This window comes from Dryobates pubescens, chromosome Z (assembly GCF_014839835.1).
Source record: "Dryobates pubescens isolate bDryPub1 chromosome Z, bDryPub1.pri, whole genome shotgun sequence".
NCBI classification, from domain to species: domain Eukaryota; kingdom Metazoa; phylum Chordata; class Aves; order Piciformes; family Picidae; genus Dryobates; species Dryobates pubescens.
In genome coordinates, this window is record NC_071657.1 from 39,307,226 (window position 1) to 39,334,388 (window position 27,163).

General features: G+C 41.6%; 1 protein-coding gene across 1 annotated transcript in view; it reads right to left on the reverse strand.

The window, feature by feature from the left end:
* HOOK3 (hook microtubule tethering protein 3) overlaps window positions 1-27,163 on the reverse strand; it is a 97,892-nt gene that overhangs the window by 70,119 nt on the left and 610 nt on the right. The window contains exon 2 of the mRNA XM_054178997.1: window positions 11,644-11,729. Coding sequence (XP_054034972.1) covers window positions 11,644-11,729 — 86 coding nt within the window. The remainder of the gene's footprint in view (window positions 1-11,643; window positions 11,730-27,163) is intronic.

Sequence of the window (27,163 nt, forward strand, 5' to 3'; positions counted from 1 at the left end):
ACAGAGAGAGTTGTTAGCCACTGGAATGGGCTGCTAGGGAGGTGGTGGAGTCATAGTCCCTGGAGGTGTTCAAGAGGGGATTGGACATGGCACTTGGTGCCATGGTTTAGTGGTCATGAGGTCTTGGGTGACAGGTTGGACTTCATGATCTTTGAGGTCTTTTCCCAACCTTATTGATTCTATGATTAACATCTGAATCTAAGCAGAGTACTTCTGGCTTGGTAATACAGCACATTTCTGCCATTTTATATAACACAATAGACAACTGAAGAGCTTCTCTGAAGGCGTCAGTAATTTCTTCTGTACCTCGTTCTTCTTACAGTGTCTCGCTGCAATTTTCTTACAGAAAATTCTGCTACGAGTTGTTGCTTGTGATGAATGGCCCTTACTGACAACAGGCTGCTACTTTGAGTGCAAAAGATACTGAGAACGATGTACAAAAAAACCCAACAAAACAAAACAACAAACACAACCAAAACTGCAAACAACAGAAGGAGCTGCTGGCCCCTTCTGAACACTTGGCACAAAGCACAGTTGGTGTTTAATCAGATGATAAATAAGTAATATTATTCTTTTTCTTCCACAAATTTTTTTATTTATAAAATTATCTTTCCCAGGACAGAGAGGGAGCCAGTATTGCTTTCTATTGCTGAACATTTCCAGATTCCAGAATAAGTATTCTCCCTGTGATATCCGTTTGAAGGAGCAAAAGAAGTATTTCTGTCCTAGGGTCAAATTTTGTTGTTTTCAGGAAATAATACTGGAAATGGCTTTCTCAAGGTGCTCTTGATCAGTTTTCTGATCAACTACACAAACAGGGAGAAGGGGTGGAAGGGTGGCCCTGTAAATCAGGGAGGCTGTAGACACCATGGAACTAGAGATTAAGGATGATCAAGTTGAATGCCTGTGACTGAGAATCAGAGGGAAGACCAACATGGCTGACATCCTGGTTGGAGTCTGTTATAGACCACCCAACCAGGACGAAGAGGTTGATGAATTATTTTATAGGCAGCTAGAGGCTGTCTCAAGATCACCAGACCTTGCTCTTATGGGCAACTTTAACCTGCCAGATATCTGCTGGGAGGGGAGGCAATCTAGAAGGTTCTTAGAGTGTATGGAGAACAGCTTATCACAGTTGCTGTGTGAGCTTACCAGGGGTAAGGCTTTGCTTGACCTTCTTTTTACAAACAGAGAAGGGCTGTTGGGAGATGTGGTGGTTGGAGGCTGTCTGGGGTGCAGAGACCATGAGATAATTGAGTTTTCAGTATGCAGTCAAGCTAAGAGGGGCAGCAAGAAAATCTCTAGTCAGGACCTCCAGAAGGCGGACATCAGGTTACTCAAGGAACTAATTCAGAAGGTACCTTGGGACACAGCCCTTAAAAACAAAGGGGTCCAGGAGGGCTGGACCTACTTCAAGAAAGAATTCTTGAAGGCACAGGAACAGGATGTGCCAATGTGCCAGAAGAGGAGCTGACAGAGTGTGGCAGTTTGAGGCTGTGCCTTTAAGAAAGGGGCACACTGGCTAAATGTTTGTAAAATATTTTGGTATTCTAAACGAATTTCATCGGCCAAGTAATTGTGGGAGGTGAGGATAGTCCCAGCATAGCTGGAACTTTCTCTCAGTCTTCCTTCCTTCGCTGTCCCTCTCGGCTGGATCTGCTTCTGGGATTCTGGCCAACTAAGATAAGATACTAACTCCCTGTGCAAGGCCTTTCTTCCTTTCCTGCCCTGTTAACCGTCCACATCTCTTTCCTTCCCTCTCCGAGACTTGGTAACTGGGAGAGAGATCTCCCGGCCATGGGCCTGATTGGGCCCAAGGCCACTGGGGGATGGGCAGTCTCAGATCTGGCCAGCTGAGACCAGCCTAATAGTAGGGGGGGGAGGGAGGAGCCCTGGGGGTTTTGGATGCACCCTCAGGTGGGGATGGGATGCCTCTGGGTTTGCTTTGGGATCTTTCTTTGTCACTGCGCTTTGGGTTTTCTGTAACATTCACTGCTTTCTATTTAAACTTTCATCACTTTTGCAATCCATTTGTCTGAGTGTTTTATTCCTGCCAGTGGTGGGGAGAGAGGGGGCTGCCTCAACCCAGCACACAGAGTAGAAGGGCAGCCTGGATGGTGTGAGAGACTAAACTCTTGTCTCTCCTGCTGTGATTCAATAAAGATAAAACCACTTGCTGCTTGCCCAGACAATAGCTGATGTGTGTTGGGCACAGCCACTGGAAGGACTCTTGGAAGGTGCAAAGATAACATTGCTCACTGGACCACAGCTGGCCTCACAACAATGGACTGAGGCCACCTTTGGGAATACTCATAAGACACGATAATCTCCACCCATCAAGTACCCTGGAAAGGGAGGATGGCGAGACAATGGATTCACCACCTGTTTCCTGGTGTGTAATGAGTGTGTGGGCAGGTAGATGGAGAAGGAGGAGGCAGAGGCCCCTCTGCTCCCCCCTCCATCCAGACCCCTGCCCAAACACACAGGAATACAGAGAAAGATTTCCTGGGGAACAATACCTGGATACTTACCTAAGGATGATTTCCTGGCCCCTGATTTCCTGAAGGACAATATTTGGACACATAGCTAAGGACTAAAAACTGTGTAAAAGACTTGAGCCACTACTGGCTCAGAAGAAGAAAAAACAGAGAACTAAAAACACAGATGAAGGAAGACACAGCAGGACAATGCCACTAATAAAGAAAGCATGAGAGAAGGAAAAGCCCGGGACAATGCTGCTCCGAAGAAAAGAGGCCATGGAGCCTGGAAGAAGCAGACTGAACCCTCTCTCCATGTCCTAAGTTCTGCTTGCTGCAACTCATGGAGCTGAAGAAGCTGCTCAGAGGACCACATCTCTTCTACAGCCAAAGCCTCAGCACCGTTTCTCTGCAGACCCAATATCTCCTGCAGCACCTTTCTTCCACAGACTCAAACTGTCTTGGGGGGTATGGGGGGTGTGGTAATATAATTCGTTTCCTCTTCTCTCTATTTTCTATCTCTCCCCTTCTGATCCATCACTTCATTTATGTAATAAATAGTCTAACTGTTGATATTTTGGCCTCATTTGTGCCTTTAATTTCACAACACAGGAATGATCAAAAGAACCGAGTCTCTTTCCCTCTCCGGACCGAGACAGATGGGCAATGAACTTCTGAGTGAACTAAGGGGAAAAAAAGAGGGTGTATCATCTTTGGAAGGAAGGAGAGGTTACCCATGAAATGTTTAAGGATGTTGCTAGGTCATGTAGGAAAAAAATTAGAGAGGCATGACGAAGAAACACCATCGTTTTACATGTGTCCTAGCTCCAACCCCGAAAGACCATATTGTAATCAGCCAGGATACTGGCATACTGGGGTTGTGAGACAAGTGGCGCCGAACCCGGGAAAACCCTTGGATTCGACAGAAGAAGTCCACTGCTGCAGGGGGGACGCCCCCAGGACCAGCAAGAAATCAAGGATATAAGTTCTCAAGAAACAACAGAGGGAGGGGAACCCCTGTGACGGTCGTCTTGCAAAGAGTCAAATTCCCTGGAACCAATGACAATGGAGTCCCTTATGCAGGTCTTATCAGAATTGCACAGGCAGTGGGGTATTGATTGTAAATCTGAAGAGGCTTTTACAACTTGGGGTCATTAGCCAGCCAGTAGATATCCTCCACCCGCAGGCGTGGGAGAAGTGCACTAAAATGCTTGCTGAAGAGGCAAAGTCTTCCAGATGTGGGAAAAATCTTAAGTCATGGGGGAGGGTTGAGGAGGCTTTACAGAAAGCCAGGCAAAAACAGGAAACCTGGAAAGCAGCAAGGGGGTATTTGAGAGATACCCCAAAGGTGGGAGTCAGGGCAGCTATGCAGACTCAGAGCCTCCCAGATGGCGATGCTTCTGCAGAGCTTGAACAGCCGCGGGAGAGCGGCACACCCCCTACGTCCCCAAAACACCCAAGCACCAGCCCTTATAAGGACAATCAGGGGCGCGCCCTGCCTTCCTGGGGTGAGCTAGCTGAGGAAGTTAGGAGAGTGGAAGCTGGGGGGAGGCCACCACCCTATGCACCTGAAGATGGCGCCGACAGACAAAGGGAAGGGGAGGGCGGGGATGCCTGGGGCGAGAAAAGAGAAGAGGCGTTACAGCTATCAAGCGCGCACAAGCGGGAGGGGGAGGAGAACGAGAAGGGGGAAAGCGGTGGGGGCGAGCCAGAATGGGGGGAGCGGCCCGTCCGCGAGAGAAGTGGGTGGAACCGGGGCGTGAACGAGGGGCGGAGAGCCACCACCCCACCAAGCGGGAGGCGGGGCGAGCCAAGGGGGAAGGACCGACACGCTCGCAAGGGGCGTGGGCAGGACCAGAGCCCGAGCAGGAGGCGGGATGGCCCAAGGGGGAGGGAACAGCCCACCCACAAGGGGAGTAGGCGGGGCCGGAGCACAGCCAAACGGCACAGAGACCCGGAAGCAAACAGTCGGTCAAGTTCTGGATCAGATACCAGTGGTAGCATAACCAGTCAGTCGAGCTCTGGCTCGTGGAAAGTATCAGATGCCAGCTGGTACCAGTGGTACTCATCAGAGTATAGCTCAGAAGAGGAGGAAACAGAGACAGGCAGAGTGAAAAAACAAAACATCCCCATCCATAACAAGGAAAAATTTCCCCTCACTGATTGGAGAAAAATAAAAATGGCATGTGCCGACTGGACTCCCGCTGATAAGCTGGCATTCCCGGTCCAGGTGGTAGACGGGGGTCAAAGGGCCTACTCACCAGTAAATCCCAAGGATGTGCAGGTGATTGTTAAAGCAATTGCAGACAAAGGGCTTAATTCTGCCATGGTCTCCACTCTCATAGATGGAGTTTTTGGGGGAGATTACATGCTTCCATTTGATATAAAGCAAGTCTGCAGAATGATTTTTAATGGGGGAGGGATGATCACTTTTAAGCAAGAGTGGGAGGATAACTGTGCAAGGCAGCTAGCCAGAATAACCGGGCCAGACCACCCGCTTCATGGTTCTAATCTGCAGCGGCTAATGGGTACAGATCCAACAATGGTTACCGCTCAGGCACAGGCTCAAGGCCTGCGAGCCCCTGAAGTTATGGCAACTACCCGGGCAGCTAGAGAGGCTATTCGCACAGTCTCTATGGCCATTGCCAAGCCATCGCCATGGTCCTCAATAAGGCAGGAGGAAAGTGAGAGCTTTACACGGTTTGTGGATCACCTCTATGCAGCTATCGATTCCTCAGACCTGCCTGCAGAGGCCAAGGGTCCGCTCACAGCGGAATGCATACACCAGCAGAACAACTCAGTAACCAGAGGAATCTTACGATCACTGCCAGCAGGGGCGACCCTTGCAGACATGATTAAGCATGTTGTAAAAGAAGAACAGTTGGCCCCGATCCAGACGGCAATGGCTGCAATGGCCAATTTAATGGCATGTTTTAAATGCGGCCAGACAGGCCATGTTGTGGCAAACTGCCCTCAGCCAGAGGACCCATCAATGTTACCCCCGCCGTGCAGAAACCAGTTCAGGGGACCGTGTTGGACCTGCGGAAAGAAGGGACATTTGGCTAAGGAGTGTAGATCAGGGAAACGGGACGGGGAGGGGGTATATGGGCCGCACACAGCCCCCTCCCACTTGTAATATGGGGCGGCCCAACTATGCCAACCCTGGACAGGGCAAAGCATTTATGAACCCACTGCCCCCGAGGGAAACAGCCAGCTATATGGCCCAACCAGCAGCCCAGCCGAGCCTGCCTACATTTCAGGAACAGCAGGAACCACCCCTTGGTGGCGAGACCCCAGGGTGGCCCTGGCAGTAAAATGTGACAGTCTGCCAGTAGTGTGGGGAACTTGCTCCCTCTACAACGTCCCACATGATCAAACCAGATCTTCAGAATAAAACTAATGAAAACTGTGAGTTTCTGTTCACAGGATTGGATCACTGGACACCCCCATGACCCGTGTATCCCGCTGTCAGGAAAGCTCAACGAGCCACCAGATACACCATCCAAGCCTGGGAGACCAACACTTGCAGAACCCAGACAACAGCAGAATAACCTTTGCAAAAGAGGGTTGAGATACCTTTGTGTGATCTTGATTCTAGCACCTATTGCTGTAGGGCGGGCAGAATCAGATTACCGCAGTCACCAGGCCCATCAACTATTTAAATGGACATTGTCTTGAGGGGATCGATCGGTCGTGAGAACCATAATAATGGTGGGGGGTCCTAGCTTCCTGGTTACACTGTGTGAGCGAGTTAACGCAAAGGGAGCATGTGACAAAGAAACACCATCGTTTTACATGTGTCCTAGCTCCAACCCCGGAAGACCATATTGTAATCAGCCAGGACACTATTTTTGTGCATACTGGGATTGTGAGACAATTGCCCCCACACCCCTTGACCCTTATTTAAATGTAGCTCAGTATCCTGTTGGATGCAGACCACAAGTGGAGCGTGCTTTTGATGAACAGGGAAGATTTCACACCGCAGTGCGGGATTGTAAGACATGGAGCTTGAATGTCATCCAATTTCAGAACCCTAGTTGGCTTGTAGGGAGAAGTTGGGGATTTCGGTATGTTGAAACAGGGAAGGACAGAGGTGGATTGATTACTATTAAGAAGGAGCCAATTGAAAATGATCCTGTGCCAGTAGGTCCTAACCAAGTTTTGATGGTAGAATCTAAGAGTAACACCAAAAGCCTAACCATAAGCACCCCAGACCACGTAAGAGATACAACAGTAGTTCCAACTGTCTCAGCCTCGGACGAGAGTTTTGGGGAGGAATCTTTGTGGAAATTAATACAGGTAAGTTATTTTGTGTTAAATGGAACAAATCCAAATCTTACAGAACATTGTTGGCTGTGCTATGGGATAAGGCCACCTTTTTATGAAGCCGTGGGAATAGCAACACCTGTCCGGTACGCGAACGATATCAACCCGGCGCAATGCAAATGGAAGATAGAGAGGCAAGGAATAACGTTAACGCATGTGAGAGGGAGAGGGGTATGTGTAGGTAAGGTTCCTGAGGAGAAGAGAAAACTGTGTATAAATGATAGAAGGGGTTCTGATAAGCTCAGAAGACCTGCAAAATGGTTATTACCAGCTGAAAACACTAAGTGGGTCTGTTCCACTGTTGGAGTTACACCTTGTTTAGCCTTAGATTATTTTGATGAAACTTTAGAATTTTGTGTACAAGTAGCAGTAGTCCCCAAAATTTTTTATCACTCTGAAGAGTCTGTCTATGATATGCAAGTCGTTTTGGACCACCACCTGTCTAAAAGAGAACCCTTTACCGCACTAATGATAGCAATGTTAATAGCTCTAGGAGGAACAGGAGTAGCTACTGGAGTAACCTCATTGGTACAGCAAAGTAAAGAATTTCATGCTCTTAGAGCAGCAGTAGATGAAGATTTGGCTAGAATTGAACAATCGATAAGTGCCCTTGAAAAGTCCTTGAGATCGATGTCGGAGGTAGTTTTACAGAACCGCAGAGGATTGGATCTTACGTATTTACAATGAGGGGGAGTGTGTGCTGCATTAGGAGAGGAGTGCTGTGTGTATGCGGATCATACTGGAGTTGCTAGAGATTCCATGTCCAAACTCAGAGATGGTTTAGAAAAGAGGAAGAAAGATAGGGAAGCCCAACAAGGGTGGTTTGACTCATGGATTAATCATTCTCCGTGGTTAACCATCCTGGTATCTACCCTTGCAGGGCCAATTGTAATGATCATGATGGCATTGATTTTTTGGACCTTGCATATTGAACAGGCTCGTGTCTTTTGTCAGGAGCTGTTTGGAGAAGGTCAACATTATGTTAGTAGAAACCCACCAGTTGTTGTAGAAAAACACTGATTAGCACCTTTTAGCTATTTCTAGCTATGCACTGAAATGTTTAAGGATGTTGCTAGGTCATGTAGGAAAAAAATTAGAGAGGCAAAAGCACATTTGGAGCTTAGACTGGCCTCTGCTGTGAAGGACAACAAAAAATCCTTCTACAAATATATTAATGGCAAGAAGAGGGGCAAGCACAACCTCCACGCCTTGGTGGACAAGGAGGGAAATACTGTAACGAAAGATGAGGAAAAGGCAATTGCTACAGGAAATGTTTTAAAATCATGGTATGGAAGTGCAAAATTTGTATTATGTATTGCTTTTTAAAGTTCATTAGCTGAAAATGGGAGTTTTCCTTTCTTAATAGTGAGGCCGGAAGAAAGGTAGAATTTCAAATCATGGCAGTTATCACCAGGCTAAAATACTCAGTAATGTTATCAAGGGGCCTTTGACATCAAAGTTTCTTTTTTGTTACATCAAGTTACATAATGTTTTATATCCAAATTCTTATTAGCATTTGAGCTAGTCAATCAAGAACATGCATCAACTGTTGCCCAATCATTAAGTGGGATCTATATCCTATGGAAGAACTACAGAAGTTCATGACATATTCATTTAAATATGTCACTATTACATTTCTTTCTTACTTTCAGGCTTGTGAGCCTGATGTTCAGACTTCAGAAAACTTACAGGTGGGTTAATTTAAATGCTGCATTGGAAAATCCATTACTACTGGAAAAGTGGGTGTTATTTTGTGCACCAACAAAATGCATTAAGAGTGGAAAGACTGCTTCAATTACTCTGAAACAAGAGGATTGCTGACATGACTTGAAATCAGTTTTGGTTTATACAAAAATAAGATCAGGTATTCCTAATAAATTATGTCTCATCTTCACAGAAATTTTGCAACATTTATATCTTGTTTGAAGTTTTAGGTAGGAAGTTTGAAGTTTTAGTAGTAGGTTCTCTACTTCAGTTTTTAGGCTTCTACACTTCAGATCTTTTCCACTATGCATCCCCTTGAAATATTTTACTACATTGAGATTTCCTCTTTCCTCCAACAAACTGGCAACTTTTTTCCCCCCCCCCCACTAGGAGGAAGGCTTCTGTTCCACTGAAGCACAAACAGGAAGCAGCAAGAATTAGCAAGAGATGGAGGAGCCTCATTTTCTGACTGTCTTATCATCTATGAAGACTTGATGTTTGCCAGTGGTTCGAATTCACACATTGTTGAAAGACTATCAAAGCTTGCCCAGCCCTCAGGCTATTATTCCTTTGGTTCTTCCACCTAGGCAGTAGCTATACAGCTATGGAGACATGGAAACTACCAAGTTTGATTATGTGGCTCTGGAAGATACAGTCAAGGCCCAAATGTTCTGCCCAGCCATGCCAGTGGGAAGGGCTTGAGGACCCAACAGATCCCAAAGGTCAACAACTGTGAACTGGTGTTGGCAGCAAGGTTTTGGTTTCTGTGACCATAGAACCTTCTTTGAGAATCAAGGGCTGGTTGGAAAAGATGAGCTGTACCTAGCCATCATGAGCAGATGCATCTTTACCAACAGTCTGGCTAACCTGGTAAGAACTGTTTTTAAAAAAGGGACAGTAGAGAAGGGAAAATACAACCAGATATCAAGTGACAAAGTAGGGGACTCTTCTGGCAAGCAAAGGTGTGGGACAATATGAACAAGAGATACTTCACAATCAACAAAAATAGGGCTGAAGTGGGGTCACCCCAAGTATACACACATGAACAAAGACAGAAAAACACTACAGGAAAAGCTCTAGATCTTGGATGCACATGTGAAGTGCCTGGACACTAATGCTCATAGTATGAAAAACCAAAAGGGGGAAACAGAGCTCTGGCATATGACATTGTTACAGGTGCCTGTTACCAGCTGCCTGATCAGGATAAAAGTCATCGTGGGTAAACTGATGAAGCATGACCTAGGTGAGATAAGCTGAAAAATGTCTGAACTGACAGGCTCAAGGGGCTACAAACAGCAGTCTGAAGTGCTGCTGGAAGTCAGTCCACTAGCAGCATACCCAAAGGGTCAACACTATAGAACATCTTTAATAGTGACCTAGATGATAGAACAGAGTGCAAATTTTCAGGTAATACAAAACTGGAAGGAGTGTTTGGTACACCTGATAGTTGGACTGCCACTGTGAAGAACCCTAACAGGATGAGAAATGGGCTGATCTTACACATTTCAGCAAAGCTAACTGCAAACCCCACCATCAGTATATGCCAGGGCCAGGTTGGCAAGTAGCTTTCCAGAGAAGCAGCTTGGTAGAAACAAACTAAATGCATTTCAGCAATGTGTCCTTGCAGCAAAGAAGGCCGCCACATACTGGGCTGCATTGGAAGAAGAGCATTGCCAGCAGATCAGGGAAGGTGCTACTCAGTTTTGGTGAGACCGTGTCTTAAGTGCTGTGTACTGAGTTCCTCCATGCAAGAGAGACCTGGACATACAACAAAGCTCAGCAAAGAGCAATTAAGAGGACTAGTAAGACTGGAGCATCCATCATATATAGTGAGACTAAGTGAGGTATGTCTGTTTACCCTCAAGAAAGAGGGCTCTGTGGTATCTTACCAATCCAATATAAAAATACCTGACAGCTCCTTCTTCTTTATAAACTTAAAGACAGTGACTCACAGCAGCATTCAGTGAACATACAAGAGACAGTAAGCACAAACCAAAAGTACTTCCAACCGAAAACAAAGACGAAAATCTTTTTGCTTGTTGGGATGGGGTCTTGTGGTTTGGTTGGTTTGTTTTGGGGGGGGTTGTTCTTTGATTTGTTTGCTGCTCTTTTTAAACTGTGAGGACAACTGAATATTGGAACAGGTGGCTCAAATGAGCTGTGGAATCTCCAGCCTTTCATATATCCTAAATCTGATTGGACACAATCCTGGGGCACCTTACTCTACCAGACTGTGCTTTAAGCTGGTGAGTTGGGTTAAACACTCCAACGGTGCCTTTCAACTTCCACTATTCCATGATTCTTTGATGCAAACCAGAACTCCTCTAACAGAAAGCTCTTCATACCTGTTCTGCCTTCATTTTCAACAAATTACATAGCAAATATTTTGTTCTGTGTCTACACCTCAAGCCAGTACCCTTTTCATGTTAAAAGGAACAAAAAGTACTTTTTTTTTTTTTAAAAAGTAGGTCTGTAGGAAGTGGCATGCTCAATTTGGATTGCTGACTTTGGTATATGTTGCTTAAGTTTCTAATGAAAATTTCTGTTACTGTGAAAATAAATAATTCTGCACATAGCTACATTTCAGAATCATATCTATAGTCTCCAGAAACATCCTGGATTATACACAGCTGTTGAACTACTGCATTTTATCCTATTTGATCTTAAGGTTAGAAGAACAAAAACATTCGGTGTAACAGCTCTTGTCCTTTCACTTGCTTTCAAGAATACAGTATCTTTGCAAACTAAATTGACAGTTCTGTGACATTTATCACAGAAGTTTTATTTTATGAAACTAATTAAAACATTACTGATATAGTGCCTATAGATAAAAATAATAATCAGGGCTAATACCTTACTTTGCACTGGTTCCAATTTTATTTTTTTTTAAAGATCAAATTTGCAAGCTTAGTTTTAATCCAAATTACTTTCCAGTAAGGTCACACTTGAATAAACACCTGCCTAAAAGAAAGCTTTTTTTTTTTTTTTTTTTTTTTTTTGGTGTTCAAGATCATTATCTGAAAACTACAGAGAAAAAAAATAGACATCATGTGCCAGGTTAAAATCACAGGAAACACCACATACTTATGGAATACCAGCTAAGATTGACATAAATAACTAAAAAACAATTTCTTACATTTTTTGAAGAACCTGGGCCATCACAACCCCATTCGTTAAATCTTCCACAGTCTGGCATGGTGCCTCAACATTAAATGTCTGGATCTGTGGGAGAAAATAAAAGGTTATTTGCATTTACTTCTATGTCAAGCGATTTTCAAAAGTTAAACTAAAAAATGCTACCAAATATCAAATAGAACAGCTTACATCCCACACATTTAGTGTGCACATCATGAATTAGGAAGCTTTAGACTTAGCAGTCAAGGAAATGAACTTCTAGCAGGGTTTAGCATCTTTACTTTCATAAACTTATAAATGTTGGTAGAACAGCAGTACATTCTCTAAAGGCAATTTTTCCATAGCATTTTCTAATATTGGAAGTCACTGGGCCTTCTATTCTCTTATTCAAGTACTTCTGGATACATTCTCAATGAACGTACATGCACATTTAGAACACTGATCATGCAAAACTCTGCTCGGCTCTCCACAACCAGATCAACTTAACTATGCCCGACAATCAGATGGAAGATGAGCACAATGCTACTAAAAAAACTGCTAGTGTTCTGAATATTTCAGGCTCGATATAATGCCAAGCCTTTGATATTGGATAGAAGATAACATGCTGGTATTCTGAAGGGTCATACACAACTGAGCTGTTTGAAGACAGAATTACAACTTATAACAAATTCCCTTCCACAAACTACAAACCAAACACACTTAGCCCAAGCAAAGGTTATTTTTCAGAGGATGCTGAGTAATATTTTAGATTACAGAGTAGTAAGAATAATCTCTTAACAAAAAAAGCCCACTCATCAATACACATAATTTCTGTATGGCTGCTATTAATCAACTCCAATTTCATCATGTAGCACACAGGCTATCCGAAACTCTGCTGCTACCGTATCAGCAAGTGTACAAATGTGCCAAACGTACCTATCTTCTCCCTCACTGTGGAAAACAACCTTACTACTTCAAGCAGTCTGTTCAATTAGTCTAAGTTATCTGATAATTTACTTTAAATTGACACTACTTTTCAGGTGTGCAGACAAGTTTTGTGAAAATAACCTTGATGGCATGTAATTTGGAGGGTATCTGCCTAATGGTTTCTACTTTCCTTCTCATAGGTGAAGCCCAGACAAGAAGCACTAGTCATATGCACCAACAATAAGAAAGCTTACAAGGCATATTGCAGCTTCAGGCTATATAAATGTCAATCATCTTTTCCTGAATGTAACGTACAACCATGTATGCTTTAGTGACATTTGAAACGTGCTGGCCCAAGCCATTTCCCAAGAACTATTCTTTAGATACGTCTCTTACCACAAGACAATTCATGTAACACTTAAATTTTGTAGATCCTTTTTTGAGGAGGAGACTCTCAAAAAAATCAAAAGTATAATACCCAGTTTCTTTTAACACTTTCAGAATGTCCTGAAAGCACTCTAGAAATGCCACTTAGCATTAATATGGAGAAGCAGTACCAGGGTGAACATTCCTTTCTTTCCTTTTCTCTGGAAGGAAGAACCTCTAGCACACAATTATGGAAAAAAAAAAATCAGCAATTATGTATTTGAAGAACCAAAAAAAGTAGATCTTAGAGCATGTTTGCCAAACAAATTCAACAGTGACCAAAGTCAGGAATGACACCCATAGAATCACAGAATTGTTAGAGTTGGAAAGGACCTGAAGGATCATCTAGTTCTAATCCCCCTGCCATGGGCAGGGACACCTCCCACTAGATGTTCCATGACAAGAATTTTGTGACATAGAAGACAGGCAAAAGTGACTTCTACACTTCAGATTCAATAGATTTTCCTATAGCTTGGTCTGAGATAACCAGAAAACACAGCTTCTTGCCATGAGAATCAAGAAGCTATCATAGATGGCCAAGACACTAGGTGAAAATCAGGTTAAGAAGGTGGAAAGAAAACTACCCCTACCCCCACATGACAGGCTATAACATCAAATTGCTGTTTTGGAGAAAATTTAATTTACCTACAGTTTCTGAATTGCAGCAATACTGCTGAAGGAATACAAAGACAATTCTGAGTCTGAACTCACAAACTCAGCAGCCACACATTAAAGAGGAAATATTTTCTAGTGAAGAGCTGAAATGATGTCATGGATAATTATGCCTGAAGTTCAAGATGATCTAAAGGAAAAACTCTCAAGCACAGGCAATGAAAACTTGTTTCTAATTTTCATATTATACCTTTAAATAATGAAAACATAAATCACTTTGCTGCACAACAGCAAATTCAAAAGACTACTTAAGAGCTACTACCATTCTGATTTTCAAAAAATAAACAAAGAGAAATGTTATTTTCAAATAAGCACTACCAGCTTTGAGGTGGTCTTCAAACAGACTGTAAACTAAGGAGATATTTTAAAATACATTTTGTATTTTGATACAGAAAAACACCCCTTTACTAAATAAAAGGGAATGTAGAAGATACCACAACACTGATAGAAGAAAGGTTGCTAACCCTCTTTCCATGATATAGAAAAAAAACACGTCTACTCTCTGTTGCCATTTCTTTCATCATCCTGTTTCCCCAATACTTTACACGCAAGAAAAGGTCAAAGCTGTGATTAAGGCTCAGGTAACCAGTCTGAAATATCTTCCCCCTAGTCACACATGCAAGATTTCCATTGAAGGTGGTAATGCTTTTCACAGTTAGATGACAAGGAAAAGAAAGACAGACTAAAACTAACTACATGATTTGTTTCCTCACATACATTTAAATTTTGTGATACATACCTTTGCATAGGAAAGGGATACACAACATTATTTCAATTAGGGTGTCACATCTATGATACACAACATTTATTCAGCTCTTAAAACAAAGGAACTACATCCCATTTCACATCCTTCAGAGATAGGGAAGTAATACATTTTCTTCAAAATCCCCTTACAGCTTAACAAGATTACCTCAAACTCCAGTACCATTCTCAGAGACCTCCACAAAATGCTAAACACCTCTATAAAAATAGTAGAGCTCATTTTCCAGAAGGGAGACAAATTTTAAGAATGTGGAAATACAGAAGTAGAGTTCAGCTGTGGAGACAAAGTAGTAAATATTATTGCATGTGTGCCTCTAAACAGCTATTCAATAACAGCTGTTACAACATTGTCCTTCCTGCGTTTGTGATGTTTCCTCCTTCTAGCTTATCCTGCTTGAAATGCTCTTACTTCATAAGTGTTTGCAATACTATCCCTACTGTTAGTTCCTCAAAGCTGTAAATTATTTCTCATTTCATGTTAGGATTTTTACTTTTTTAATTACTTCTTGTACCACTACATGGAGTCTTGACATAATGCCTGAGGGACAGGATGCCATCCAGAGGCATCTGGACAAGCTCAAGAAGTGGGCTTGTGTGAACTTCATGATGTTCAATGAGGCCAAGTACAGTGTCCTCCTGCACCTGGATCAGGGTGATAGCCAGCATCAATACATACTAGGATATTAAGAGGTTGAGAGAAGCCTAGTGGGAAAGGGCTTGGAAGATACTGGTGGATAAAATGCTGGACATGACCCAGCAATCTGTGCTTACAGCCCTGAAGGCCAATAGTATCTTGGGCTGCATATTAGAAGAAGAGTAACCAGAAGGTTGAGGGACATGATTCTGCCCCTCTGCTCTGGTGGGCCCACTTGTGGAGTGGAATCAGCACTGAAATCCTCAGAAAAAAGATCTGCTGGAGCAGGTCCAGAGGAAGGTCACAAAAATTAAAGGGATGAAACTTGGGGTTGTTAGCCTGAAGAATAGAAGGCTCTGGGGAGATGCTATTGCAGCCTTTTAATACTTGAAGGAAAGATGAGGACAGACTTTTATCAAGGCCTGTTGTGATAGGACAAGCAGTAATGTTTTTAAACACCAAGAGGGTAGGTCCAGGGTTACATATGAAAAATATTTTTTATGATGAGTCATGAAACAGCCACACAGGATTCCCAAAGAAGTGACAGATCCATGGAAACATACAAAGTCAATTGGGTGGAGCTGAGTAACCTGATCTAATTGAAGGTATCCCTGCTCACTGCAGGGTAGTTGGACTAAATCTTTAAAGGTCCCTTCCAATCTAAACAATTCTATAGTAGGGGGGTGTGGGGGGTGTGTGTGTTTATAAAATAAATCATCAACCCCTTGGCCCAATCATTAGCTCTAGCAGGCTTTCACACCTTCTGTAAACTATCATATGAGATAAAAAGATACTTTCATTTCATTTTAAGTACTAATCCAGACCTCTGTTTCACAGGACCCTGAACATGAGCTGTCATTTTTTTTATACAAACTTTAAAAACAAGGAGTAACAGGTGACTGTTTCAATGCAATGGAGGCTATCACTTAGTGACTAAATAGGTATGAAATAAAAACCTTAGAAAATCTGAGTTACAGTTCCAGATTACATATAAGACTAGTAAGAATTTATTAGCAGCTAGGGATAGGAAGCAGAAGTTTATTTCATGAAAAAATACTCTTAATATAAAAGTGAGAAAACTAGACAGACATTCAGTTCTCAGACAGTAGCTGAGGACCAGGACAGAAGTTGTGATACGGAATCTAACATGTCATGAAGCTGGAGGACAGCAATATTTAAAAAAAAAAAAAACCAAACCAAAACAAAACAAAAAAAAAAACACCACAACACACAAAACCCCACAACAAGAAAAAAGTAACCAACCCCATTGACAAAAACACCTCTCCACCACCTTTCCCTTCTTGACACTAAGTTAATGAAAGACTTACTCTATGCACAGTGATTACATACATAAATTGATTTCTGTTGCTAGTGCAGCTGTGTAATAGACCTTTTATGCATTCTTTGTAATTATACTTGAAATATTTATTAAAGGTTCTTAACAGATTAAACAGTGTGTGACACCTTGTGTGCAAAACACAACTAAAGGTAACACAGTTTTCAGTAAGATATTTATCAAAGTACTCTCCAATCTGAAAATATTCTTATAGAATTACTCATTATTTCCCTACATTTTTGGAATCAACTACATACACTTACAGTGAGCTGCCATGTAGAGCCTTGAACAATAACTGTATCATCACAGAAGAAACAGGTCACACAGCTAAGACATGGAAAAGTGGCTAAAAGAAGCCAGCCGAACTGAGTTGAATCCAAATCACTAGTGAAGCCATTAGCAAGAGCACTCGAAACAAGCAAACTGGAAGAGAACAGTAATAAGAGCTGGATACTCTGTCCTCATACATTCACCCCATATTACCTATGAGATCTTCACAAAACCAAATTTCACTCATCTTCAATGCCTGGAAGAAATCAGATTATCCATTTTTTTCAGAATGTTAAGCTAATTATGTGATAAAGTTATTCTTCCTGAGATGCCAGGTTCTTGTATCAAAGTAGATCTGTTACAGTAAGAACTGGATTCCTATCCTATAAGGAGATCCTGCTATCTTCTGCTTGGATAGTCCCACGTTGAGCTATTTTTTCTTGCTTTCCAAGACAGTAGTGGAACACATGAAACAAACAAAGGAGATCTTGGCTTTCCAAGAAGTAAAAATTTTATTCCAGGATATAAATTTCCAGACGTTGTCAGACTTTCCTTACTAGAATCTCAAGAGTTATTTTCAATCTAGCACTAATGTTGCCATTCAATTGCCAAGACCACAAAATGGCAAGAGCTTTACATTATTGGAAAGTGTCAAGATTCTTGCAGGGGAAAGAAACTCAATGTTGCTTTTATTAATTTATTTCTCATTCGACATATACTGTGTTCAACCCCAAACACTTTAACTGGTCAAAGCCATAAGAGATATCAATTAAAAAAAAAAAAAATCTCATTCATAGCTTAAGTTTTCAATGATTAAATTTTCCTTTAAAGAAACAGTGCAGAAAGTATAAGAGATACCTTGACTAAAGCTTACTTACTGATTGTCTGTGAGATGCAAGAGCCATTACAGCATAAACCAGTTCTTAATGAGCTATCTTGGCACTGCCACTAAATTGCTGCTAACTGTTCAAGTATGACACATTATTAAGACACAATGAATAGAGTCTCAAGTCTAATGGTGTTTGGTTTAACCATTTCAGAAACACCCACAAGACGACAAACTAACCTACCAACTCCTAGGGAGAAAATTAATGTACTGCTATGTTCAGTTGAAAGTTAAAATAACCAGCTGATGAAAAGGAGCACTGCACAGCAATTGTGAAGATAAAACAAAAGTATTTTACATTATAAGAATGCCTGCAAATCAATAGTTCTTTTAAAGTTCTCATCTACTTAATCATGCTCCATTTAAAATAGTTACCATTGGTGCTTTGTCTTCTTTTCTCAAAATACAATCTGTTTATAAGCACAGAACTGCCAAACATTACCTCAATACACCCACATTTATAGGATACGTAAGCTCACATGCCACCAAGCACCAAGAAAATTTAAGGAAAGAAAAAAAAACGTGCCTTTTAAGACTAGAATAGAATTAACCAGGTTGGAAAAGACCTTTGAGATCATCAAGTCCAACCTATCACCCAAGACCATCTAATCAACGAAATCATGGAACTAAGTGCCCCATCCAGTCTCTTCCTAAACACCTCCAGTGATGGTGATTCCACCACCACCCTGGGCAGCCCATTCCCATGGCCAGTCTCTCTGTGAAGAACTTCTTCCTAACATCCAGCCTAAACCTCCCCTGGCACAGCTTGAGACTGTGTCCTCTTGTTCATCTTATCACAAATGGCACGGTTTACAGGAGGTGAACCACCAGTTAATCTGATCTGAATGAAAAAATTCCCATCTTTACTAGCAGAGTTGACAAAATAACATCATTAAAATGATGTCTCATTAAATGTAGGGTATCTCGTGTCAGAAAATTTGCAGATGATACCAAGCCAAATGGTAGGCTGATAAATCTGAAGGACAGAATGCCATCCAGAGGGCAGGCTGGAGAGGTGGGCTGAAGAGAATCTCATGAGGTTCAGTAAGGCAATGCATAACATCCTGCATCTAGGCAGGAACAATCCTAGATATCAGTACAAGCTAAGGGATGATGAAATTGAGAGCAGACCTGCAGGAAAGGATTTGGGAGTTCTGGTGGATGAGATGCTGGACAAGAGCCAAATGTGTATACTTGCAGCACAGAAAGCCAATCACATTCTAGGCTGCATCAAAAGATGCAGGGCCAACAAATTAAGAGAGGTAACTCTGCCTCTCTGGCTTTGGTGAGACCTCACCTGGAGTAATGCATGCAGATCTGGAGCCCTCAATGCAGGAAGGACATGGACCTGATGGAGTGGGTTCAGAGGAGGTGCACAGAAGATATCAGGAGGCTGAAACATCTCTCCTATGATGACAGGCTTAGGAAGATGAGGTTGTTAAGTCTGGAGAAGAAAAGGCCTAATAGCAGCCTTCCAGTACCTGAAGGGGGCCTACAAGAAGGCTGGAGAGGGACTGTTTACAAAGGCCTGTAGTTATAGGATGAGGGGCAATACTTTAAATTAGAGAAGAGTAGATTTAGATTGGATGTTAGAAACAGGTTCTTCACCATAAGGGTGGTGGAACACTGCAACAGGTTGCCCAGGGAGAAAAGTAATTGAGGCCCCACCCCTGGAGATATTCAAGGTCAGGCTCAACAAGGCTCTGGTCAACCTGATCTGATGTCCTGGTGCACTGCAGGGGGATTGGACTAGATGACCTTTGGAGGTCCCTTCCAACCACAACCATTCTACAATTTGTCAGTCTGACTTACAAAAGCTTAGATAATGCAACCCATAGAAGCAGGATAAATGAAATTTCACCATGGAAGGATAAAGCAACTGTTCTCTAAAAGTAGATGTTAAATACAAACAGTAAAACAGTGCTCAGTGGACAAATGACCAATATTTTTATCCTGAATGAAGACTGCATTGCTCAGGCACACATGCATGGAACTGATCCATACTAAGAGGACAGAGATCAAGACATAGCTTCTGCTTTGTCTTATGTTGACAAAGAATGTCCATTAACTCCTTGGCTAGTGGTTGGTCAAAAAAACTTCACATACTAATAGCCCAAATTCATACATACTCCTAAAATTACTTTTTTAAAAAAAAAAAAAAAAAGTGAACATAGATGACAGATTTCCCCTTGAAAACTACAAAGAGTAACTACTTGAAAGTCCTTGACACCCTCTTGCAGCTATAGTGAAGATAAAAAGGACTGTCTCTATTGACAGGTAGAATAGAGAACTTCTCCAAAGGCAAAGACAATAAATTCAAGAGCATTGCTCTGCTGAGGTATCATCTGCACAAACTTTCTGATCAGTGTGGAAACATGGTCTTTCACATAATAATAAAAAAGACTTAACAGCTAAAAGACAGAATTCAGATAGCAGAAAGTTTTCATCAGGCTATGAAATTTCAGAATCTTACTCCAATTCTGAAGTAGAATTACAGATACCTTGCTGCCATGAAAAATGAATTAACTCAAAGGGTCATTTTATGTAATTCAGAAATAAAGGAAGGGCTATAACCTATTTAATACTTTGCAGCTCTGCAATGAATATAATAAAAATACTCATTTCCAGATCTAATTACCCCAAAACATACCCCAAACGAGTATGAATACTCACTTGTTGTTCAGTTTCAGCATTTAGACTTAGTACCCTGAGAGATTTAGCTCTGGACAGTCAACAGGACTTGTACAGAAGACAAAGTACTACATGTCCAGTGTTGTGTACACTTGCAAAGCTTACAGCCAAATGACATGACAGAGCCCTATGAATTCAAGGGCTGAAGCACATTATCATCAGACTTAACAATGCATCTTTTTTGTGCAATACTTGTTTCACATTACATGCACCACTTCAGAAACATTTCCTGTGTGCCCCATTTGAAAAGCTGCCATCCATTTGTGGCCCCAGCTAGTCCATTGGAACACAACTCCAGCTTTGTATTCATTTAGCTTTTGCCTGCCACATGCAGGAGTGTAGCGCTGGCTGGACTCACCCACTTCAACTTCAAAGAGCTCTCCTCTCCACAAAAACCTTCCTCCTCCTTTCTAGGCTGTCTCTTATCTATTGACCTGAGTAGTAAGTACTAAGTTACTCATAGGAATGACCAAGTCATGTACAGCAAAGTAAGGCAGCTAGAAAAAAAACCAACACATACCTACTCTGCAGAACAGGAAACCACAACCAGTTAATTCCTTTCCCTTTCCTGTGTACCAGGACCTGCCAGGATGTTGGTAAAAAGAGCTGCAAGAATGACACTACTACACTATCCTCACCTCCAGCCAAGCATACCTGTCTTAACCTTGTGCTAGTTGTGTGGCCAATTAGCTCGCTGTCTGGCTATCTAGGTTTTTTTAATTAATGATTAGGACTTCCAAATGAAATTAAGTAACCCTGGACTTAGGTTCTGAAGCTAGAGGCAAATAGAACTTAAATAAGTCTTTCTAAACTGTCACAGTACTCAACAGTGCTCAGCTATGCTAAGAAAGAAGATAGTGGCAAACGCCATGGAGTCTTCTCCCTCTCCTGCTCCACAACTTGAAAATCTGCAATTGCTCTACAGAAATCAAAGCCTTTGACTTTTGGTGGTCCAGGAAGAACAGAATGTGAGACTATCATCTTCCAGTTGATGAGCCACAAAACACAGTCTCACAATGAGAAAGACAAAGATAATTGTGCCAAATTCACAATTTGCCTTCCTCTCTTTGAAAAAACAGTTAAAGTATTTTAAAAGTAAGACAGAAACAAGCTTTTCTTCTCATCTCCAACCTTGAGACTAATAAGGTAACAGAAAAGTAATTTCCTTTATACTGTTTAAGGTTCACAGTTAAACAGCAAAATCTGTTTCTTCTCCAAGCAACATGCCACAATACTCCTCTCCCAAAAGAGAGAGGGCAGAACTGGAAGCTGAAATGGAGAACACACCAAATCACATCTACATGCTTTTTTCTTCAGAGAACTAGCAACTGTTTTGTAGCACTGGTGCTATAAAACATCTCCTCAAAAAGAGCACATTGAAAGAGGAGAGAATACAGGGGAAGATCCCAATGAATGAATACCTAACACTGTGTCAAAACACACATGAGGAATAATGCCCGCATCTCCAAATTCTGCATTCAGCCTTACTGTTTCTGGCTTAAGATGGGAGGGGAAGGAATACATACAAAGCGTACCTAATTACCTTTAATTATTATATTCGTGTATTATCAGCCTTAAGTAACTTGCTCTACAATACAATCTTTAAGAGAGGTTCTTCTGTCTCTGCTTGACCCTTCAGCAAAGGTCAAAAAAACCACCACCAAAATAAACCCCTATAACTTGATAATGGTGCTAGACACACCAGCTGCTTCAAACATAGTGAAGGATACGCTCAGATTATCACTATTAGACAACTATGTTAAAAGGGTGGAGCAACAAATTCTTTGCCAGCTTTGTGGGAGGTCATGAATAAGTAAGTAAATAGATTGCTCAATCAAATAAATAAATAGATTGCTCAACCTACTCATCTGCCACAACAGATAGGGGGGCTGTAATCTGTCAGACCCTGTGACCTATACTCCACAGCTGCTGGCAAACTTGGTTCATTTCCCCTGATTTGAACAGCAACATACTCAAAACAGGACTACATCAACCTGCTGTCATCACCAGCACAATCAACCACTCCTGAAATGGGATATTTTCAAGAGGTAAGAGATGCTGATGCAATTATATCATCAGAAGAAAATGAAACCCTACAAACTTTGCAATCAATGAGAGAGTTTGAATAGTCTCCTAGAATCTTGGCATCTACAAGACTACAAGGATCAAGAACAGCATAGGAAACTGGAGAGTAGGAGAAAACATAGCTTGCCTAGTAAGTTCCAGTGGATTTGATCCTCTCTTAAAATAGTACCTACAAAGCATTTACAAGCAGCCTTCTTGAGGAAACAAAGTCTGTTTCAGCACTTATTCACATGGTCGCGGTATTTTAAACTGATAGAAACAAGTCCTTACAGCTGGGGATAGGCTAATACACAGAAGACAGAAAGATACACTGGCTGAGAAGATTTATCAGCCAAAAATGAGAAAGATCAAAGAACTGATACCACACAAATGACCAGAGTGATTTTAAAATGGAAGGTGCCAAAGAAGAAGCATTTCACCGTGTTTACAAAGTTCTCATCATAGAAGTTTTCTACCACTGTACCTGCATTTGGCCTTGACAGTTGGAAGAGAAATCTGCTATATGCAGCTTGGTGGAGGACACATATGCTGATATGTATACACACATTTATCATAATGAATAAAAGAAGGTTGATGACATCTATGCAGTAATCTGCTACTTTTGACTAGATCATGGTGACCTGTTTGAGGAATCCTGCTGCTTACATGCCAATGTTAAAAAAAATCTTTTCAGTATCACATCTTAGTTCTACATTAAGGAAGAAAATGTTTAAGATTACATGCAAAAGCCTGCAGCTATCATGCTGACTTCAAATATAAACAAATAAAAGTGTAACTGCCACATAGCACATCTGACAGCTCCCCATGTTTTAAGAAATAGTTCAGTGATGTTGTCTAAAAGCACGCCTGACACTGCATACAAACAGGGGGGGGGGAAAGCAAACACAAACGCCCTATGTGTCCATATGTGGACAAATCATACATTTTAAACAGAAAAGTGAATCTGTATTACATATGCTGAAACAGGTTTAGTATTATTGTAGGTTTACCTCATAGAACCATTTTTCTAAGCTGTTCTGGCTGCCATGCTGCTTGGATAACTATTACCACAGCACCCAGAACAGTCTCAGAACAGACTTCTGGGAGATTTTTGGTAGAGTAATAGTTCCACGATTACAGTAGGCTGCAAACACTTCTCAAGTACAAACATCAAATTTGAAGTGTCAATACCTTGGCTACAGTCCTTTGTTCAGGATTTTAAACAACTGTGAGAGAGCTTTTGCTTCCTACCACTTCATCAGGTGACCATGATGTTATTTTGAGGCAGCCAGAGTAGCAGCAACTCAAATGAAACTGAATGAAAATTGAGGAAGCCATTTGACACTGCTGTTGAAGAGGTTTAAAAATAATAATGAGACTTCCACCCCAAGCTAGAGCATAATACCAAAAATGGGTACATGGGTGAAATATCATATAAAACAAAACCTGTTCACAAATAAGCAGTTTGCTCCATCTTAAAGATACCAGAATAAGAATCACAGGCATGCAGGGCAAAAAGCTTGTGGAGGACTCTCATTAAAATGGTGAGTTGGCAAAAGGAGGAGCAGTTCCATCTCATTCTACATCCACTGAGTAAACATTCAATTCAGGCTGAACAGGTTCTCAGGGTTGTGGAAAGCCTTATCTACTCTACTTAAAACACAGACAAACCAGTTCAGGTACTTCCATGTGAATCTGAAGCAAGCCATCTGGGAAGTTAAACCAGTTCTTAAGAACACGCAGCCTCTCCAGCATAATAAAAAAGACTGGCTATCCCAGGTATGCATAAACTGTAATTAAGACAGCTCTACTCTCCCACCTAAATGGTTTCCCAAGAATCATTATGGGACTTGAGAGAAAGCCAGGCATTGCCAGCATCTTGTTTATACAGCCAGTTTCACTGAGGACTAAAAATTTCATTACTACTTTTGCAAGCTTCATGTATCCCAGAATAAACTGAAATCACCTTTCTTCAGTTTTTTCTTAACAGGTTTGTTTCAAACCCTTCACATACACAAAAAAAAACAATGAAATTGGGAAAATAATCAATAACTCCACACATTAATTTAAAAATTTTGTAGACTAATTTTAACAGTTTAAGAAGGATTTATTAATATTTATGGTATCAAAAAAGATCATAGAATCACGGAATTATTAGGGTTGGAAGGGACCTCGAGGATCATTTAGTTCCAAACCCCCACCATGGGCAGGGACACCTCACACTACAGCAGGCTGCTCAGAGCCACATCCAACCTGGCCTTAAAAACCTCCAGGAATGGGGCTTCCATCACCTTCCTGGGCAACCTGTTCCAGTGTCTCACCACCCTCATGGGGAAGAGCTTCCTCCTAACATCCAATCTGAATCTACCCATTTCTATTTTTGTTCCATTCCCACTAGTCCTATTGTTACCTGATACCCTAAAAAGTCCCTCACCAGCTTTCTTACAGGCCACCTTAAGATACTAGAAGGCTACAATAAGGCCTCCTCAGAGACTTCTCTTCTCCAGACTGAATAGCCTCAACTCTCTTAGTCTGTCTTCACAGGAGAGGTACCCTCATGGCCCTTCTCTGGACATGTTCCAGCATGTACAGATCCTTCTTGTAATAGGGGCTCCAGAACTGGATGCAGTACTCCAGGTGGGGTCTCACCAGAACAGAGCAGAGGGGGAGAATCACCTCCTTCAACCTGCTGGCTATGCTTCTCTTGATGCAGCCCAGGATGCTGCTAGTTTCTTGATTAGCTCAATAGCTGAAGAGGTATGAAGGTTAGATATGTAGAGGGGTGTGCATGAACCATTTCTACAGACAGGACAAGACTCCACTGGATAGGTAGAGTTTCAGGACCAAAGATTATAAACACTAACAACTGCACAAACATGACCATGTGATGAAGTAATAATTCCTATATATGGGCAATGCCACAAGACTTTCTGTTTTTGTGATTTCTCTAAGCTTTCCATTTTCACATCCACATTTCCACAACAGCTTTCTGCACCAAAACAAGTTTTTTCCTATGGTTTAGCTTTTCTAAAAAAGAGCACATTATTTTCAAGGGTAACAGAAAAGTTCACTTCTCCATAAACCAACTGCCTCAACCACCAACTTCAAGACTTGTTTGATGAAAAAAATTAATGGAGATTTTTGCTCACATTGAATAAGACTTCATATCAATACACTAGGCCTCTTCATCTTCAGTAACAAGAACCTGTGACTCCTATTTTATTTTCTATGAAGTCTGAGCCAACTTCCAACACATTTAAACATGTGCAAAAGCTAATAAAACAATCATTTTGAACACATGTAAACCACTAGTCTCTAACGTATTTGTCTGTACAAAGAATCATTTTGGCAAACATGGAAGTAACCTCTGACTTCTGAATATATTTTATGATTTCCCTTACTAACTTGCAAACACCTTAATGTCACAAAGTTTTAAAAACAACTTTATTGAAATAGTAACACCTCAAATTCAAATTTGAACAGTATATTTAAGTAACAGAATATTTAAATATTTTTAGTTCTGCAACCTTTTCAGACTTGACACCGACTTCAGCATAAATGCTGTGGACAAAACATTCTCAAGTTATTAACAATCTTGCCCAACCTGTGATTGGGTAATGTGAATGGGTAAGAACAACACTTTTAATCACTTGTAACAGGCCAATACCATACAAGAGAAATTTGAAACTTTTTCATTCTGCAGCAGTTTATATATTTTGAGCACAGTAGTTTCACACGCAAAGGGAAAAGCTATTCTGTTGTTACTTGGAAAGGTGGGCAATTAAGAATGCATTGGGACTGTGATCACTTATTAGGCAAGCTTTTGAGGATACACTTCTCTCATTGGCACAATCACTTTACTGCCAGAGCACAGGAAAGAAACATTTCTAAAAGATGTAAAACAAAAGCATGTGGACACCAGCAGGATATAGAAAGAAATCTTCTTCTATCACCCCAGAGTAAACCTTCTTCTTTCTCCCAGCATCAAGCCTTTCAATCAAATCTTTCTTTACCAGGATTCACACACACTTACTTCCTCAGGAATTCTGTCAATGAGGACTTTCACACCCAACACCAGAAAAAGAAGCATGGGAAGTCCAAAGCAGAACACGTGGCCAATCACAACAAAGATGCAAAGACTGAAGAGAAATTAGGTTACATATTCCAAATCTGTAGGAAGCACTGTTACACTCTTCCCAAAATCTCCATTTTATGTACTATCCAGACCACCTGTTCACCTCTACCTATCACTCCCTTGCTCATCCCCTTTTGACTTTCACGCAGAGTGTTAATCTGTTATTCCTCAGTAACTTACTCATCACCACCACCACAGCTTTAACCATTTAGCCAATTTAGCCTTACACTAACTAAACGTCTAAAACCCAAAAACCTATTTCTCTTCAGCAATTTCATACAGAGAGTATTTTCTTGGCAATTTTGCTTATGGAGGGTACAATTATCCAATTATTCCCCCCCGAACCGAATCTAGTCACTCCAAACAGCCAACCAGTAAATCAGCGGCTACAGAAACACAAATGTCATGGTTCTGTCACAGTCACTGCTCAAGATACAGAGTAGCTAGATGCAAACCCAAGTTCAACATCGCTACGTTTTGGCTGCTTTTGTGAATGGCCGCACAAACCGAAGATGTTTATAGACCAAGCTCCAAGGGTCATAAAAGAAAAATGTAGTTCCCAGGTTGATTCACATGTGAATTTTGTAGCTCGAAGCTCAAGCACTACTTAAGTATACACAAAAAGAGACCAAAAAAAAGTTTATGGCCAGAAGGCCAGTCGAATGCAACCAGTAGGTTAGAAAAACGCGGCACTGACACAGCGGAGGCACGACAGGAAGGGCGCTGGCCGCGAAGGAAG